Genomic DNA, 18,049 nt, shown 5'->3' on the forward strand with positions numbered 1-18,049 from the left:
CTTCTGCGAATGCGTGAAGGAGATGTATACGTGTGGGAGAAAGAAGAGATCCCGTCTGGGGCTTGTCGGACGAGGACGCCGTGTGCGCGAGATAGAGTTGTAAAGGCGGAAATGCGCGGCGGGCGAGTCGATAGGGCTGGAGAGAAATGGGAGGAAGTCTGATGAAGTGTACCAACAGCTGTAGAAGCAAACCTGACATGTAAGGTTCCTACCAACAATGAACTTGAGGACCTAGTCAGCCCGGTTTTTTCTAGTTGAGTTGTTGCTATGTGGCAACTGTGTTGTAGCCAATGAATCAGTTAATTGACCATTTATTTGAAAAGATGGCTAACTTATAAAGACCAGTTTTTGTCAATGCGACAAATACAGTGGCTTGTAACAATGAGTCCACTTTTCCTCAATGCCTATGTCCAGCCCCACTTGTCCCGTTTACCGTCATATTCTGTACTGTCACACCGCACTTGTCTCTTTGTTACAGTCCTATAGATTTTTTTTAGTTTAACAGAAACTGGTTGTAATAACAGCTTGCATTTGTACTATACTGACTGCTACACTGCTGCTCTGCAACATGAACCACCATTGGCGGTTTTATCCATAAAATATTTTACAGTCGACGGCATTACGTATAGTGAAGTGATTAGGTGCGATTTTGCACTCCCGCATTCCGGGGTTTCCAGGAGAATTGAAATGTCTAGGGGGAGGGGGCGGGCATTGAGAATAGAGGAGCTAGGAGCGGTACTCATCTTTATTTTTTATTTGTGTCCTTGACTCAAACACTCGTGACAAAGATTGCAAACATTTAATTTACTTTACGCAAGGACGAAAGTCTGATTTCTGTACAGACAAAATTAAAGAAAAACGACTTACATAAAATGTGTCAAGAAACTAAGCAGCAGTTCAGATTACTTGCAATAAAACCTACAAAATCTAGCTGCTTGATCAACCCCACTCGCAGAACGCAGACGTGGAAAATGCCGCAAAACATGCACGTTTGTGCACTAGGCATAACATATCAACTCTTAATTAAGCACAAACACCAGGAAGTCAAATCTACGATGAACACTGTAGGCACACACGGAAGGTGTATGTGGGAGCTTCGATATCAGCCAGGACGATATGCCTGACATTGACATATCAAGATATGAATTTACGGATGCTACACACAATTGGTTGAATATGTACAAGCACAGGCACTTTGCAGATCCCTACCGTTCACTGCATAACTAAACTAATAAAAGAATTGTGAACCAAGAAGTGAGCATCAATGTCCTTCGTACCAATAAAACTAAACCGCCACAAATATATGTAGGCATTCTCAACTACATTCCGAAAAGTTGCATCCGCCTAGGTTTCTTGCTGTAACACCCTACCACTTACATGATAAAATCATAGAGAAAGAAATTCAATTCCTTTCTCTATGATAAAATCTTGAAAAGACGCATTGCCTGCGACGTCACCAATCGCTATAGCTGTAGCTGGGAATGCGCCGCGCAGAAGAAAAAAGAAAGAAGAAAGAGAGGAGGCAGGGTTCGCGACGTGAACGTGACGCAGACTCTCGGCTATGTTACGCGGGCGAATTGGCAGAGAAGAATGCCGCTCACGGACGCTAGTCGAGGCCACGACCTATCCTAAAGCGCTCCTCTCCTAAAGCGCTTGCTTTTTTCTGAATTTTTGCTAGCGAAAGCAAGTCAAGTCGACGGTGGCGGCTCTAGAAAGTTCACGTTGAAACTTTCAGGCCGGGCGCGCGCCGCCGGGGACTGCGGCTGCAGTCCCCGGCGGCGGCGGCGCGCGGGGATATAAAGAAGTCATAAGGAATAAGTATAAAGGGATATAAAGAAGTCAAAGCGCGCTCTATCATCGTCCAATCGGAGATACAGGAGAGAGCGAAGCGGCGTTGATCAAAGGATGGCGGTATTTTTTAAGTATACTGTGTCGTGGCCACGGTGGTCGTGGCCGAGACAAAGGGGTAGAGTGTCTTGGCACACTTGGCAGTAATGGCAGCACTTGAAAATGTATTGCGGTAAGAAGCCCCCTATTTGTAAAGGGGCCTGGTGACGGGCCTTTTAAAGAGGCCAGCAGGAATTACTTTTCAAAGCTAGAGTCCAGTAGCGTACCCAGGATCTCTGCCAGGGGTTTGCCAATGCCATCTAAATAGCACTAATTTCAATTTCTTCACGGGAAATTGTCCAAAAATACGCTTTTTGTGAGTGTGCAGACAATTGCGCGTCTTACATCTTAGTTGCAGTACTCAAATGCGCAAGGAAAGAAAAGGGGTTAAACAAAAGAGGGGGGTTAAGTCGTCCCTGGGGGGGGGGGGGGGGGGGGGGTCCCCTCCGTCGTTGCGCCACTGCTAGAGTCGTATATAAATTTGGTTCGAACATCCCGTTTTCACAGCAGTAGGCAGAAGGTAGAGAAATAATCATACCTGGAAATGTTTAGTCCTCTCGATGAAAGTTCCACTAGCACACAATCAGTAACGTTGTTATCCATATCGGCAGCTTCCTAGCCAAAAGTTGCCTCCTTTTCGTTTTGCTGACGTTCATAAAATAGTGAAATGACACTTCAGCACTTCCGTCTGGTTGAGGGAAATAAGTAACGCAACACTAGACCTCACATTTCCTCGTGCCGCGACACTGCCAGCAAAATTTTACGCACTTTCTAATCGTACACAACGCAGCAGACGTCATACCCGCAATGGTTTTATCGGAATGCGTCTTGTGGTACTAAAGTCCCTAAAAGTACCGCCATCCTTTGATAAACGCCGCTTCTCTCTCTCCTGTATCTCCGATTGGACGATGATAGCGCGCGCTTTTCACTTCTTTATATTATGTGTTTTTTTTTTTTTTTTTTTTTTTTTTCGCCTCCAAGCCATGTTGAAAGTCCTCTGCGCAGCCGCAGTCGCCGGCGGCGGCGCGCGCCCGTCCTGAAAGCTTCAACGTAGACTTTCTAGGTGCGCTACCGTCGACTTGGCTTTCGCAAGCAAAAAGTAAAGAAAAAAGCAAGCGCTTTAGGAGAGGAAGCTGCGGAGGAAAGAGTAGATGGCGGTACACTTTAGTGGTACGTACGCCGTGCGGCGCCTGTTTCTCACGCAGGTTTACACACGAACTATAACAGATGGAAAACATAGAAAATCAGTTCTTTCTAAGGCTAGGGCAGGCTGTTTTATTGAGAACACGTGGTTATAAAAGTATGTTACCCAAAAAACTCTATGTGGCATGCAAAAATACTGAGGAGACAATTGCACAAACTCTAAAAAAAAAAAAGGTTTGTACCCTTTTGGGGTTACCTTGTTGCTTGTTCCCAAACGATCACAGTCATCTATCCTGCGTGCCTTTCCTTTCTTTAACACTCCGCGCCCATGATTTTCAAGCGACGAACGCCATGCTCGTTATCTAACGTGACAGCGTGACATAGCATTCTTGTCAGGAAAGAAGCGAGTACAGAGTTTTCAAGAAAGGAAACGCAAGCAAAAGACTGATGTTTCTTTGGAAACAAGATATTATTTGGAAACAATTAAGATACGCTCCTAAGGATGCTTTTTTTTTTTTTTTTTTTCTTGGAGTGCATACGCTTCGGGATGCATCTTTGTCCCCAACGATAACCGTGATCTAGCTGCGTTGCTTGCGCATCCTTGAAACTGTGCGTTCGCTACTTTCATGTATTGAATGCCATGACATGCTGATAACGTGTACGCCATTCGTGACCTGGAAGTACCGGGCGCGCGGCGTTAAAGAAAGGCACACACTTCAAAAAGCTTACACCCTTTGAGGCTTATCTCGTCCCACAATGATAATCGCCATCTGCCATGCTTGCATTTCGGTTCTTTAAAGCTCTGCGCTCGCTACTTGCCTGTCGAGAATATTGCTATGTCACGCTGATGACGTGCATGCCGTTCATGGCCTGGAATACATATGACGATTATTGTTGTGGGACGAGATAAGCCCCACACGGCACAAACTTTTTTAAGAGTGTGTACGCAAGAGCGTTTGCGACATACCGGATTACCAGTAAAGCCCCTATATATAGGGGCTTTAATTACCAGACGCTGGTAGACACCTTGGGACGCTTCATCCAACCCTTGCTCTTTTGTGAAAATGTGGTGAAACTCGAAGGTACACGAACCAAACCTATGTGAACTGTGAAAGACAGCATAAACTATATATTTTTTCTGTGCGGCAGAACGCCTGCCCTGCGTCAAAACCGGACTAGGATTACTTATTTACTTACCAACCCAATGCCTTGTAGAGACGAGTGTTTTTGTCGAAAAAAAAAAAAAAAGAACACTTAAAAAGGCAACGTGTTCACGATCACGCCACTGTCGAAATTTAACACCAGCAGCGAAGTAGAATAAACTTAATTGGTTCCTGCAATAAGAACTCTTGTCTGGTTGAGCTCTGCACCACCATGTGGCGTCACCAATTCGGTCGTTCACGTTTACGCCTCCGCTATCTTGCATGCCTTCCCTTTAGAGCTATGCGCCCAATACCTCCAGGTTACGAACTAAGCGCATTGTCAGCGTGACATAGCATTCTTGACAGCTAAAAAGCAGCGAGCGCATTTTCAAGAAGGGAACGCCAGCAAGAGCGATGACGATCATTGCTTTGGTGACAAGATACGCTCCAAAGGGTATAAACCTTTTTATTGCGATAGCAATTACATGGACACTCCAGAAATAACATTTATTAGCCCCGAAGGAACTAAAGCCCAAGTCCGGGCCTCCATTTCTGCCGTCGTCGTCGTGAGGTTACGTATAAAGTCCAAGGGCGACGCCGCGCCCCCTACGCTTATGTGCGAGTGAAAGCGTGCGAGGGGAGCCGACGATCGAGGCTCAATCTCGCCCGCGCGAATAAGAGGAAAGCGGGCAGGAAGCGTCGCGCGCGAGGCATCCAACGTTGCGAGGCGTCCGGGCGAGGGGTCGGCATTCTACGCCAGCTGCAACTGCGTATGTGGCGGCCACCGTGGTGGCGGCTACGTGCGGTCGCGCGGCCGCATCTTGAGTTGAGAGCAATTTGCTTTGGGGGCAGAGTCTAGGTGTGTCGGCAGCTCGTAGCTTTGTGGCGCTCAGTTTGCGTTGAAGCGATAGACAACACGAAGGTCACTTCGCTCGCTGCTGCCGCCGCGTTTCCTCACGCCAGCGTTTTGACAGTGAGTGTCTGCGGTCATCCAGTGTGATAGGTTCACTGTGCACGCTGACACCATGCTTGTTAATTTAGTTAGCATGCGAATGTTTACAAGTTGATACAGTTGATAAAAGTACTATCCTCACTTCGTATGGCTCTCTGCTAATTTGCTATCGCAATTCATGCTTTGCCTTTCAGGCGAAACTGCGACTTTTTTATAGTGTAGATACAATAATGTGCTCTAGTCTCCATGAAGATATAGGGTTTAAAAACAGTAATGAATGGGTAAACATTAGTGCAGTAAACATAAGGATGTGTGAAGTATTGGTAGCGCATAGGTTGTAAATAACGTATTAACGCGATAGCGTTAAGGGAAAAAGAACGGTGTCGGTGCCGACCGTCATTTGGCTAAAAATCATTCCGAACCACAACCACACAGGCCCTCCATAGAAACGAAATACTTCTTTTACCACTGAAGTTGCTCACACTGTCTTTAATTCTTTACAAGTTATTCCTCAGAATTTTGAGAATGACAGCCCACAAATGTCACGAAACAAAACAACGACAGCGCGTGTCTTTTACGACAGACTGAAATATTAAAAGTGCAAAACAATAACAGAAGATCGGCCCACGCAAGAGGCCGCGTTTCTACCAGAAAGCGCGCCCTCTTGCATAGAGTTACCACCAGCGTTTCCCGGTAAACATTACTGTTACCTAAGCTCCAGTTGCCGGGAAGCGTGAGAAGCAGTCAAGGATCTTTGAATGCTACCGCGTTCCACTCTTAAAGGCGAAGCTTAAGCGTCCTCCAAAACTTTTAGTCTAAGAATGCTGTAATTGTGGATTTATTACAGACATCAAGGGGAGTTGGAATTGTAGCATACCTAACGATAGTAAAGTTGCATACAATTTTACCCGTTCCAAATTCACTCATCATCATTAGTTGTACTAATACAGGCGATGCACAGGTTTCCTTTGATATAGAATGGTGCAGCTGTGTTTTGTGCAAAATGTTCGGCAATCCAAGGAGAGTTACCTTCTAAGCTTTCTTTGCCTATTTTCTCGACATTTGGCGTGGCTAATCATTTCTCCCCTGGTAGGCACATGCCTGGCACATTTGAGGTAATTTGAGACTACATCAAGCAGGACTGTGTGTTTGTACATAAGACGTGTGTGTGCAGACAGAACACAAATGAATAACTCATAGCCATTGGGTTTCTATATACGAAGAAAATAAAGAGGGAATTATATATTTAGATGATGGCTTGAAGCGTATTTGGGGCAAAGGGAAGGGAGATGGGGCTAAGTGTGGCTGACTATGCGAAGCTCCATAGCGAGTTACGCAGCTATGATGTTAGTCTATGGCCGGACTCAGTCCTCAGACACCTTAGGCGGTTACTTTTTCCAAAATTTCCTTAGTTCTTCATATTCCAACACAGTGTGATGAACACTCAACAGTTAACCCCCTTGCACATGCACAGCGTTTCACTAGTGAAGGTGATTGCAGTCGGTTATCCTTCCAAATATGACAATAAGGACAAGTGTATACATTGCATTTCGTTGCAGATACAGTATAGACCACTTATAACATAACCGCTTATAGTGCAGGACCGGATATAGTGCGGTCTTTTCAGACTCCCGTTAATTTTCCCATAGCACTCCATGTATACACGTATCGCTTATAGTGCAGTTGCTGGGAAACGAAATACCGCTTACAGTGCGGCTGCCTGGGAGTACAGAAGTCAGCGGAGACGGCGAACGCTCCCCTCAAACGGGTGCCCCAAGGAGTGCTCGAGGAAGAAAGAGAGATGAAGTGGAGGAGAAGGGCACGTGGTGCAAACGAACAGCCAGTGAGGCTGAAACCAGAATCTTGAGTGCGAGTCGTGAAATATCACGGCGCGCATAGCGAGTGAGGGCCACGAAACTGCCAACGCCGGCCAATGCTCGCTTCACGATAACGGCATTAAACGAAACTTCAGGGAGCGGGCGGCGCCGGCACAGCACGGCGAAGGGCGCACGCGGAGACCGTGGAACGTGAGGGAGGAGGGTGGCTACGGCACTGCTGCTTCCCTCTGCGCCGTAGCCACAGCGTGCAAGAGCAACACGTGACTACAAAGTAGAGGAAGCATACAGGAGAAAGAAGGGTTCACTGCCATTTTCTACGCGTGGCTACGGTAGCATGGCTGTGACGTTGGCACGTACACGCATGTTCCGGCGCAACGCAGAATCGGCGACCTTGCCATTTAAGAGAGGGTGAAATTTCCGCTGCGTTTTTTTCTTTCTTTTTTTTTTTGTTTTGTTCGCGCGCGACATTGAGGGGTCTCTCCTAAGCTTTTACTCTATGGCGGTGCAGAAGCAATGCCAGTCGGAGGCGCGCCGCATGATTTGGTTCGAATTAACGAGAGTCGACTGTAAATTGAATGCAAACGTTCTTGCCGCATTCCTCGACTGTCACATACGCGTGGCAGCTCGGTGAACATGTTTTGCATATGTGCGGGCCTTGAACATTGTTGCTTTGGTTATAGTGCGGTACCGCTTATAGTGCGGATATTCGAGACTCCGGCGACTTACGTTATAAGCGGTCTACACTTATTTAAACACATTAAGTAGTTCCGCTTAACAGAGATTCCAACATGTTTGTTGGATCTGGATGATTTTTTGTACTCGATGCAGACCACCAAAATTTTTAGATTTTGCATTTGACTGCCACGTAAATAAGCATTTTTGTTAAAGCTTTACTACTGTTTAGCTTTAAGTTTAGTATGCCTGCAAGTATACTTTACGCTTCAGACGGAATTACTCATAGTCATTACAGAATTTCTACATTTCGGTCCAGGACACAAAGATCGATTTGTTTGTACTTTATTTTACCATGATACTGCTACATTAAGTATCTCTGGGATCACAATCATTTGGCGATGACAATCACAGATACCATGATAATACTTCAATATATGCGCACGTTAAGCGACTAGGGCCTATAACCATGATAATTTTACTTCAATTGCATCACACTTGACTCACTAAAAACATGCTGCGTTAGAATACTTTTTTTTCATTTCAAAAATAACACATTCTCCATTTATAAGCAGCAGAATTATTTTTCTATGTTCACTGTGGTCCCATTTCCTTCGGGAAGGCCCAGTCATGAAACACTTTCTGCACATGTACTATTGACCCAAAAAGTTTACGGACCAAAGGATCTGACAAAAAGTTGAATATCTCCGCAGCCTCAAAACGCAGCCTGGTATTTCCATTTCCAGCCTCTACTAGTATATGTGAACAACATTGTGATGTACGGTTTTACTGGCTACATTTAAAGGGCTGCTTGGATATTTAGCGTTTTCTGAAATCCCGTGGTCCGTAAACTTTTTAGGTTGATAGTACCTACATAATGTTCACTCTGTTTGCAAAAACAAAAAGCTGGACTTGGAACATAAAGCTTCTAATGCAAAAGGAACTTTACAACAAATAAAGCAGATCGTGACACAGATAGCTTAAAAATGTTAAAGAAGTTGCACCAACATAGCACTGCAAGCTCATTAGAAATGCAAACAGGAACAAGTAAAAAAGTGCAATTGTCAGACAGGCAGCTTGGAACACTGAATAAATTACAAAGCAATAAATGCTGAAAGGTCCAGACAGCAGTGCATAAACACATCTAGCTAAGGATGCAAAGCTCTTGCTGCAAATGACGCGACTACAAAGTGCACAGATGCTTACAGCCTAGAAACATGTAGCCTTTGTCGAAAGTTTACAAGCCACACTGCAAATGACAAGATGTCTTACCAGACCATTCAGAAGGGCCTTTGTATTGCACCTTGTGCTCCAAAAAGTGGGCTAGGGGGGAGCACTCGCCTTCTCAATACTCAGGAATTTGCCATGGTAAATCTTTGCGAGAACTGCAGTATGCAGTCTGGCAAAACGTCTGATGAAGTGTGCAGTGGGGCAATGACACTGCAGTGACTAAAGGGACATTGGGAAGCACTGTTTTCACACTGACGTTTGGATCAGGGTTCAACGCATCTTAACAGGTGTAGCCATTGATAACTACCATGTAGCAATTATGGAGTTTAATGTCCTGAAGTTGCATTTTGGCTATTTGAGAGGCTAGAGTGAAGGAGTTCCACCTCTGGAAAAACTTTGACTATGTGGGGCTCTTTAACCCTTTAACTTTTAGGTTGTATTACAGCAGTTCGCACTAATGTTGCCAAAGATGAGCTCTAGTCACCTAGACTGGGCTTTTAGGCTCTGCCTGCCAGTCACATCCGTCAACTCATGTCATGCAGCTGAGCTTGGGCCCTCGTACATTTTCCTTAATGCTCTATGGAACGCAGAGCATTAAGCATTAATTTTCGTTAGAATTTGTTCAGACAATTACACTCGAAACTTATAAATATGCCTAGCGAGAGCCCTTCATTCAGATTAGGCATTTTTCATTAACCTTTTAGACCATATACAGTTAAACCTGGATATAACGAAATTGACAAATTCCCGAAAAACTTCGTTATAAAGAGGATTTCGTTATATGCAGGCACGGCACGAAAATTCGAAAAATAAACGGTAACCGTATTTACTCGATTCTAACGCGCCCTCAATTGTAACGCGCACCCGTTTTCTGTTTTCGTCGAAGCACTCATCCTCGGAATGTCACACCAGGTCCATGACGCGTTGTGGCCCTAAAATTGGTTTTGGCTCATAGATATTCCGTATATAAAGGGTACGGCCACGCTAGCGGCAAAAAACGCGCGCGTCATGCAGCGAGCAGCAAGTTGCCGCGCGTCAGCGCCTTGCCACGAGGCCACCGTGGCACGCGCGTCTCGCCGCGCGGCAGCGCGATAAGATCTCCCGATAAGATCTCCCGCGCTCTCCGAACGTGCGAGCAACACCGCGAGCGCTCGTTGTTTCATGCGAGAGACGAATCGTTGTTGAAAACCCGACGCGGACCGGCGGCGTTCCGGTTGTGATGGCTCCGTGACGTCACCCTCGTCGCTCTTGATTGGTTCTTCATCTCGCGGCACGCGGCATTTGCCGCAGAACCCATCTCGCGCGGCACGCCGCAAGACCCCCGATTCCTGCCGCTTCTGTCGCGCGCGGCATGACGCGTTGCCGCGCGTTTCTGACGCGCGTTTTTGCTGCGTGTTTTTGCCGCTAGCGTGGCCGTACCCTAAAGTCCAAGGGCGATAACGCAGTCGCCGCGCGCCGTAAGCTGTATGTGCGAGTGGAAAACGTGCGAGGGGAGCCGACGACCGCGTCTAAATCTTGCGCGCGCAAGAAAAACAGGGAGGAAGCGCGCCTTCTTTCGTTGCGCTCGTGGCACCGGCGAGAGAGCGAGGGGGGAGGGATAGCGGGCCGGCGCGCGGTCGCGCAGGACGTATCTTGAAAGCGATCTGCGTTGGGGCAGAGTCTAGCAGTGTAGGTGCGTCGGCGGCTCGTAGCTTTCTGCGTGCTGTGTGTTCTCGGCGCTCAGTTTGCGTTGAAGCGATAGACAACAGCACGAAGGTCACTTCGCTCGCTTCTCCAGCGGCGCTTGCACACGCCGCCAGCGTGTACCAGCGCGTCGGCAACATAAGCTGGAAAAGGAGAGAGTGCCGGCTTGGCGGGCTAGGCCAGCTGCAGCAAGCGGAAGGATCAGATTAGAATGAAGGGAGGGGAAAGGTCACGCCCGCGGCGGCAAGATCGCTGGGTCGAGGGATGCAGGGCCGCCTCGCACACGCTCGCTTCACATTCCATCGCGGCGGAGAAGGTGCTTCCGGTTGCTGCTCGCGCAAAAATGACAAAATTTGGGGCGAAATCTCTAGGTGGTCGGAGGGGGAAATTCGTTATATCGAGGGGGTCTCCCGCTGCCACTTCGTTACGTAGAGGTCTCAAATACATGTGCTTCTATGGAGTAACGGCGAGGAATCGAAAAACTTCGTTATATCCAGGAATTCGTTATATGGAGGTTCGTTATAAACAGGTTTAACTGTAAAACATAATCTGGAGATGCAATATAATTCTCAAGTTGGCATAGGATCTGTGAAAAGTTTGATAGAATAGAAACATTTCGCACATATCTTTTCCTTTTTTCTGTTGTGAGAAAGCTTAGGAATTAAAGGGTAACGTGAGCCCAAGTCCTGGTACACAAATAGTTTTGCATCCACACTACCATCAAAACCCACAACCTCCTCTCTCAGCTCCAGGAATACATGTGAGACAGCAGTTTAGTGCAAGTTAAAACAGCAAGCGAGAAAATGCTTTAAGTGCATCATTATAAGTAATATCAGCTAAAGTATACAAGTAACTGCGCTAGACTGTGAAGCAGTAAAATCTCAAAACTACTCACAAGCACGTCGCTAAGTTTGGATAAAAGACACTAAGCCTTGCGCTCATTTCAAAGTTCACTTCAATCGCACGTTTCAACTCGAAGACCAGCTCTTCATTGGCCTATGTCCTATCTAATACACCATTATCTGAGCTTTTCACGGATCACATGGTAAACAGAGGGCCAAAGGTACATGGCAAAATTCAAAAAGAAAGGCCCACTCAGACAACTTTTAGTGCGTACAAAATTTATCATGAGAAGCTGCACAAGTGACAGTTGAGTTTAAAAATCGCCCCCCCCCCCTTTTTTTTCCCCCGGTTTAGTTAGATTAAATTTTATAATGGCTGTAGCATCAAGATCTCTGGATGTACAAACTCGTGGAAGCGTATCATATAACGAGGGCTCAACTGCACTCATTTTCCATTTCCATTGAGAGTACTTCTCCACCTGACAAGGGTTGGGCAAGACCTAAATTTAGTGATGGGATGGATTTGCACACATGACATCACAGTTTTCTTTTTTACCTTCATTCATTAGTTTTCACTTTTTTTTAGCCTCTGTTGTCTCCACAGAGTGATCTGGCATGTTTTTCATGTGTGACTGCTTTCCATCAATAAAGCGCTGCTGAAGTTTAGTGCATGTCCTGCTTAAATTCCACTCCATCTTTGTTTGGCGCTGCTCACAATTGTGGATAGGGCCACCCTGTTTACCAACTACATAAGCACACGCACTACTACAGCTCCTACTACTACTAGCCTCGTAGCATTTAAGATGTAAGCCACAAAATCACACGAGCAATATTGTTATCATTTCAGATCATGTACTTTTTGTCAAAGCAAAAGGGTGAAGAAGAGAGCATCACAACACTGAAATCCCAGGAGTAGCGGGATGTGTATGTTCAGTCTGCAGTTAAACCACATCAAAATTATTCAGTGTTCTGGATGCCGAACAAATAAGACAATACAGTTTGGCATTTTACCCGACTGAATATCACCTTTCTGGTTGCTGGCTGTTCACTAAATTTTGCACAGATACTACTACGCTGCTCCACTGTCACTCTATTTGTTCAGTTGTGCACAACTTGCAGCAGTTGACAATGAAACAAAGAGAGAGAGACACAGGTACGCTATCCCGTTGCCATGTGCTTTCTTTGTCCCATTGTCGTGTGCTTCAAGTTTTTCATCATGAACCAGCTAGCCTGATAGTCTATGCTATTGCATTTCCCACCAATCCCACCAGAAGCAGTAAAGTACTACCTATGTGGAAAAAACAAAAAATTGAAGCACCAATTACCGCTTCCCTTTTTACATTAGTTTAACAAGACGCACTAAATTTTCAATGAGTGTTCCTTTCTTCATGAATTTCATGCAAGCAAACACTTAGCATAAGTTGTATAGCAGAAGAATCAAAGCCTTTTTGTACAACCATGATTTCATGAAAGTTTAATTCATCAGGCAATGGTATATATACTGGGTTGTCCAATTCTCGAAGAAACACCTCATTAATAATTCTTAAGCGCTCATAGCAGCTTAAACTTGCAATAAGTCTGTTGTTGAAAGTTAGCGCTGTGTGTTAGTCTAATGTACCTTTCCGTGTACGCTACAAGAAAGTAGACGAATGACAAATGCTTAACCTTGCACTCGGTTGCGCAACACTTGAAACAGCAAAGCTGGGCAATCGTAGCCCACCATTTTCCGGAAGTGCGCGCAAACTTTTATTCTTATTACTCATGACGATGATAATTTCTTTTCGCACGTCTCGGGCTTACGGCCGTCACTGCGCGTTGCATAGCGCAGCTTGCAACACCGACACCGCATTGCAATGCCGACAACGCATTCCAGGAGACCCGCTCCGTGAATGTGTCTCTCTCTCGCTCTCATAGCGGGTAAAACCTCTTCACCTCGCAGAGCATGAGCGTGCGAACACGCCAGCTGTGGACGAAGACGACGACACTCAAACGCAATCATATGGTTCACATAAATGCATGTTCTGCAAGCGTGGCTGTCTAGCCTAGTGGTTACAACGCTTGCCTTGGGACCGGGTACTCGGGTTCGAATCCCGCCTCGGCAAGAAAGTTTATTTTATTTCTTCTAGTTTCTTGATACGAACCACAAATTGCGGCTGGCTTACACAGCTTCGCTGTTAAAAACCCACAGACTAATATTTCATTCATAGGTGTCAGCACTGAGTATTATGGTTGGCTACCTTTTTCCTCGTAGAGAAGAAGAAACGTCAAAGCTGTGTCAGTGTGGAAAAATAATATTCTAAGAGCAGACAACCTTTACAAGCTTTCTGGAACCCTCAAAGCAACTACTGTGGGACAGTATTGTTACATATCTTTAAAAGCATAAATGTAAGAAGCTAATGGTACCATTTGGCTGGTTCCTACTATGCTCTGGCTCAGTTTTAGCAATCTGAAAACTTCTCAAGATTGGAGCCAGAGAATAGCTACCCGTGTTGAGCGTTGCTGCTCCCACTGCAATTGGAGAAAGCGCCGTGACAGGAATTCTGTCAGATCTTGGTTGCACTCGCAGCTCGAAAGTCAGAGCACCTCCGAGCGCTTTGAATTAACCTGACAATTGTGTTCCAGAGTGCTAGTAAATGAACAGTCAAATGTACCATAAAACGTTTATGCGCCCGGACTCTAGGGCAACTACAAAGGCTGATGTAAACTGCACTATGTGCAAACCTGTACCCACCGCCTACCTCCCCCCCATCCCCATGCTATTTCTTGTCTTATTCAGAAGCCCAAGCAGAGATGCAAAAGATCTAAGCGGCCCTGAACCTGAACAAATTTGAACATCAGGTTTAAATGACTGGTTTCAAAGGCAGCATGGTCAGAGTATCTCTCTCATGCTGCCTAAGCAGAACTCTGCTGCTTACGAGATCATTTGTATGAGAAACAGAACCTTCCAGTCCTGCTCATTAAATGCACGAAAAGGGCACTACTGTATCACGAAAACAACAACTGTATAAAAGGAAATAAAACCAAGTTCTGTGAACAAATTGTAATGTAGCCTATTTGTGCTCGGTAAAGAGACTGGCAAACGATATATAACGACCCTGTTACTTTTAATGTGGCAGAGTAGTAACTGCCAAAGGATATCCAACTCGAAAGAGTAGCATTGAGCACGTCATAAAAAAAAAAAAAAAAAGAAAAAAAAACTAGGCACCATTTTTCAATTTGTAAGCTCTCACATATATGCAGTATGATGCTATAAACACACAACATGATAGTTATAAGCAACTACACACCGCCTGCCACTTCTTGCATTTCTGCAGCTTTTGCACTGACAGACTTAAAGTTTAGATTTTTTGGTTCATGGCTGAACATTGTACTTTTGCTGGATTCTATTAGGCCAAAGTAAGCTCTTCAAATGTGAGGCATAATTTTCCAAGGCATATTATCACTTACAAGTTCCCTTAAAAAAAAAACAAAAAAAAAAAAACTGACCAAATAAGCCTGTGTCACAAATATGATTCTTCCTCACAGCCCATTGTTTTTACATTTAAGATGGAGCATTACCTCAAGAGCTCTTTACAGGAGAAATTGTTCCACTCAGTGTCAGCTGTACCAATTTTAAATGTTTTTTGAAGGTCTTGAATGTTTTTACAAGACTTGCGAAAATTGGAGAATTTGAAAAATATAAGCATCAAGTCGACAATTGGGTAACTACGTACATTGAAAAAACATATCACAATACTGTAAACTGCATCCAAACTGGTATTCTTATACACTGCTCAGAACTGTACCACCAGTTCATGCATAGGACTTTTGTAAAAATGAGGTAAACAGTATGACATATTCGTGATAGCTGCAGACTAATATATTTGCCTGCCTTACAAAATTTCACATTTGTTATCAGTGAGGAGTTACAAAGTTCTAAATATGATGCTAATTTTAAATTTTGCAATATTTGACAAATCTTGCAATAGATTCAAGGCCCCCAACTCATACTATAGTTCCAATGGTTGAGAGGATTTACTTTTATTTTTTATATCAGTAATGTAATTCAAATTGACTCTGGATCTGCCAAACGAGCATTTTCTGCATTTCTCATGTTATTTTAACATTGAAATCAGAACTGACTCTGATTTCCTATTAAGGACACTGTTCTTTGCAATACCCACAAAACTTTTTCCTTCTAAAATTCACAGGCAACATTACTTAGTAGGGAGAATAAGTCCCTTCGCAATACTGATACTACTGAGATTTGATGACTCTTCATGAAAGCATCACTAATACACTGATAAGGAGGAAATGACTAAAGACAAGAAAACGTAGAACTATTTTTTTTAAATGGTAGGCTTTAGCCAAAGGAGGAAATTTCGCCATGTCCACAAGGGTCGAGTTTCAGGAACAATTTCAAAGAAAATGCTATGGACATTGTCGATCAAAAGAACTGTTTTGAACTCCCTACAACCACCAACAATGCTTTAACACTGTTAGAAGACTGCTAAAATACAGACGGAGCGACTAGTCACAGAGAAACAGATACAGAGTTTTCTAAAGATACGAGGCTATTAATAAAAAAAACCTAGCTTCACCATGTCATCATGAGCCGAACTTCAGAAAATGTCACAAAGGAAATATCCCAAACATAAAGTCAACATACCAACAACTGCTGTACTTGGCGAACGACAACACTGTTGCAACAAAACCAAAGGCTTAAAAACTCGGGTTGATCAAGAACAACAAGTCAGCACTGTCTCTTCATAAATCAACAAGACCAAGATATGGTAGGCTTCATTCATTACGTACTCTTTCATATCGTCACAGAGGTGATGCATTGGCTTTAGATGTGGAAATTTTATCCTGCATGCTTAGGTCTCTAACGACAGCTCTAAAATTTTACCAGTTAAAATGGCCTAGAAAGTGATAACACAAAAATATGTCAGCATAAAGCAGTAGAAAATTTAAAGCGCACTGATAAGATCTCAATAAAACTTTGATTGTCTTGTCCACATTGTCAAGCCTCAAGCACCACCTGCCCCCACCTACACATAATGCCAACGGCTAAAACAGGGAGCATCACCGATGGCAAGAATCCCTGGCTGGCATGTCTGCCTTCACTGAGCCTTCGCATGGTCACGATTGGGCAGTCCGAATCATACTGCAGTCGTCGAAGTAGACCTTCTCAAGTTTGTCGACCGACTTGGGGTCCAGGTCTACAACAGCCAGGGAGAAGAGGTAGGCCCGTCCATAGCTATCTTCCACGACAGAGTCCTCCTCCCAGGTGTGAACCTTAGCCCTGCAGAACACGTGTCACAGAAAAACTATGAGTTATGCTGAGCGGATGCGAACAGTAAAATTAAATATAAATCGCGGGGTTTAACGTACCGACGCTGCCACAGTTGGCTACGAGGGACACTGTAGTGGAGAGCTCCGAATTAATTTCGACGACCTGGCATTCCTTAATGTGCACCCAAAGCGCAGTATACAACACCCTTGCAATTTGCCCCTATTGGAATATTGCTGCTGTGACCGAGAATCAAACTTGTGACCCCGTGCTCGGCAACACACAGCCATTGCCACTGAGCCACTGAGACAAGTTGGATGTAAACAGTGAAAAAGGACCATCGGCAAGCAGAAGGGTGGGGAAAAAAAAAAGAAAGAGAAAACCTTCAGGCAGTGGAAAAAGGCAAATATTAAGTCAGACGTGGAATGTTAAAATACAACACAAACCTCGAAATGGTTGTTTCGTGCCTAGAAAAGACTAATTTTATGAGAAAATTGCGTCTGAAGTGTCCGTGCAGCTCTAGCACCATTCAAATTGCCTGCCCTCCATAGCGAGTAGTGGTGACAGCATGGTCTCATAGTGATGCTGTGCCGCCGGTGAGTAAAACGGCGCCTGCAGACAGTGCTACAGCTTTTTTACGGAAAACGCAGGCGCGCGGCCAAAAACAGAGCCAAGACAGAGCCGACGGCAGTGCGAAAGTGGAAGGAAAAGTGTGCACCAAATTGTAAACATGAGGATCGTCGACGCTCGTTGTAAGAGACCTTGTTGACGACACTGACAACGACACATTGGCTGGTGATGCTGGGCTCGATTTCAGCGATTTAAGCTCCAATGAGCAGCGTGACATGCTGCTGAGGGCTCACGCTGCTCGTGTTGAACACTGCCCATGTCGTTGCATACCACGACGGCGGCCTCGACACCGGCTTTTCCGAGCGCGAAAGCAGCGAGGACTCCAGTAATGCGACGTCGGGCGACAAAGCTGGTCACTGTCTGGCGTGGACCGTTCGGGCATCCCGCAACATCACATGGACGTGGCATTCTCTGCTGCTTGCAATTTCAAGTGCGAGTTTAGCGAGCCAGTAACACCTGCACAGCACTACATGATAACGGAACTACTGAAACTCGAAAGCGCACGGCGCAGAGTCGAGCAAGAACGAAACCTTTACACCAACCACATCGTTATTAAGGGTAACGCCAAAATGTAATTTTTTCTAATAGAAGCAGACAAGTAGCATTTTCTTCCATCTTATAATCCAACGAAATTATCTTTTTAATCGGTGTAATAGTGACATTATTTTTTTTTAGGAGTGCTTTCGTCATCGGGTAAGTACCTGAATGTCCCTGGGGAGTCTCTCATCGTGTCCTGCACTTACCTCAATTTCTCGAAT

The 18,049-nt window shown here is 45.0% G+C and overlaps 1 protein-coding gene across 1 annotated transcript in view; it reads right to left on the minus strand.

Moving 5' to 3' along the window:
* Positions 1-7,963: 7,963 nt before the first annotated feature.
* The window catches only part of LOC119460827 (inositol-pentakisphosphate 2-kinase-like), a 28,221-nt gene continuing 18,135 nt past the window's right edge, over positions 7,964-18,049 (minus strand). Inside the window, exon 14 of the mRNA XM_037721924.2 lies at positions 7,964-16,673. Within this exon, the coding sequence (XP_037577852.1) occupies positions 16,511-16,673 (163 nt within the window). The 3' untranslated portion in view covers positions 7,964-16,510. The remainder of the gene's footprint in view (positions 16,674-18,049) is intronic.

The sequence above is a fragment of the Dermacentor silvarum genome, chromosome 8 (assembly GCF_013339745.2).
Source record: "Dermacentor silvarum isolate Dsil-2018 chromosome 8, BIME_Dsil_1.4, whole genome shotgun sequence".
NCBI lineage: Eukaryota > Metazoa > Arthropoda > Arachnida > Ixodida > Ixodidae > Dermacentor > Dermacentor silvarum.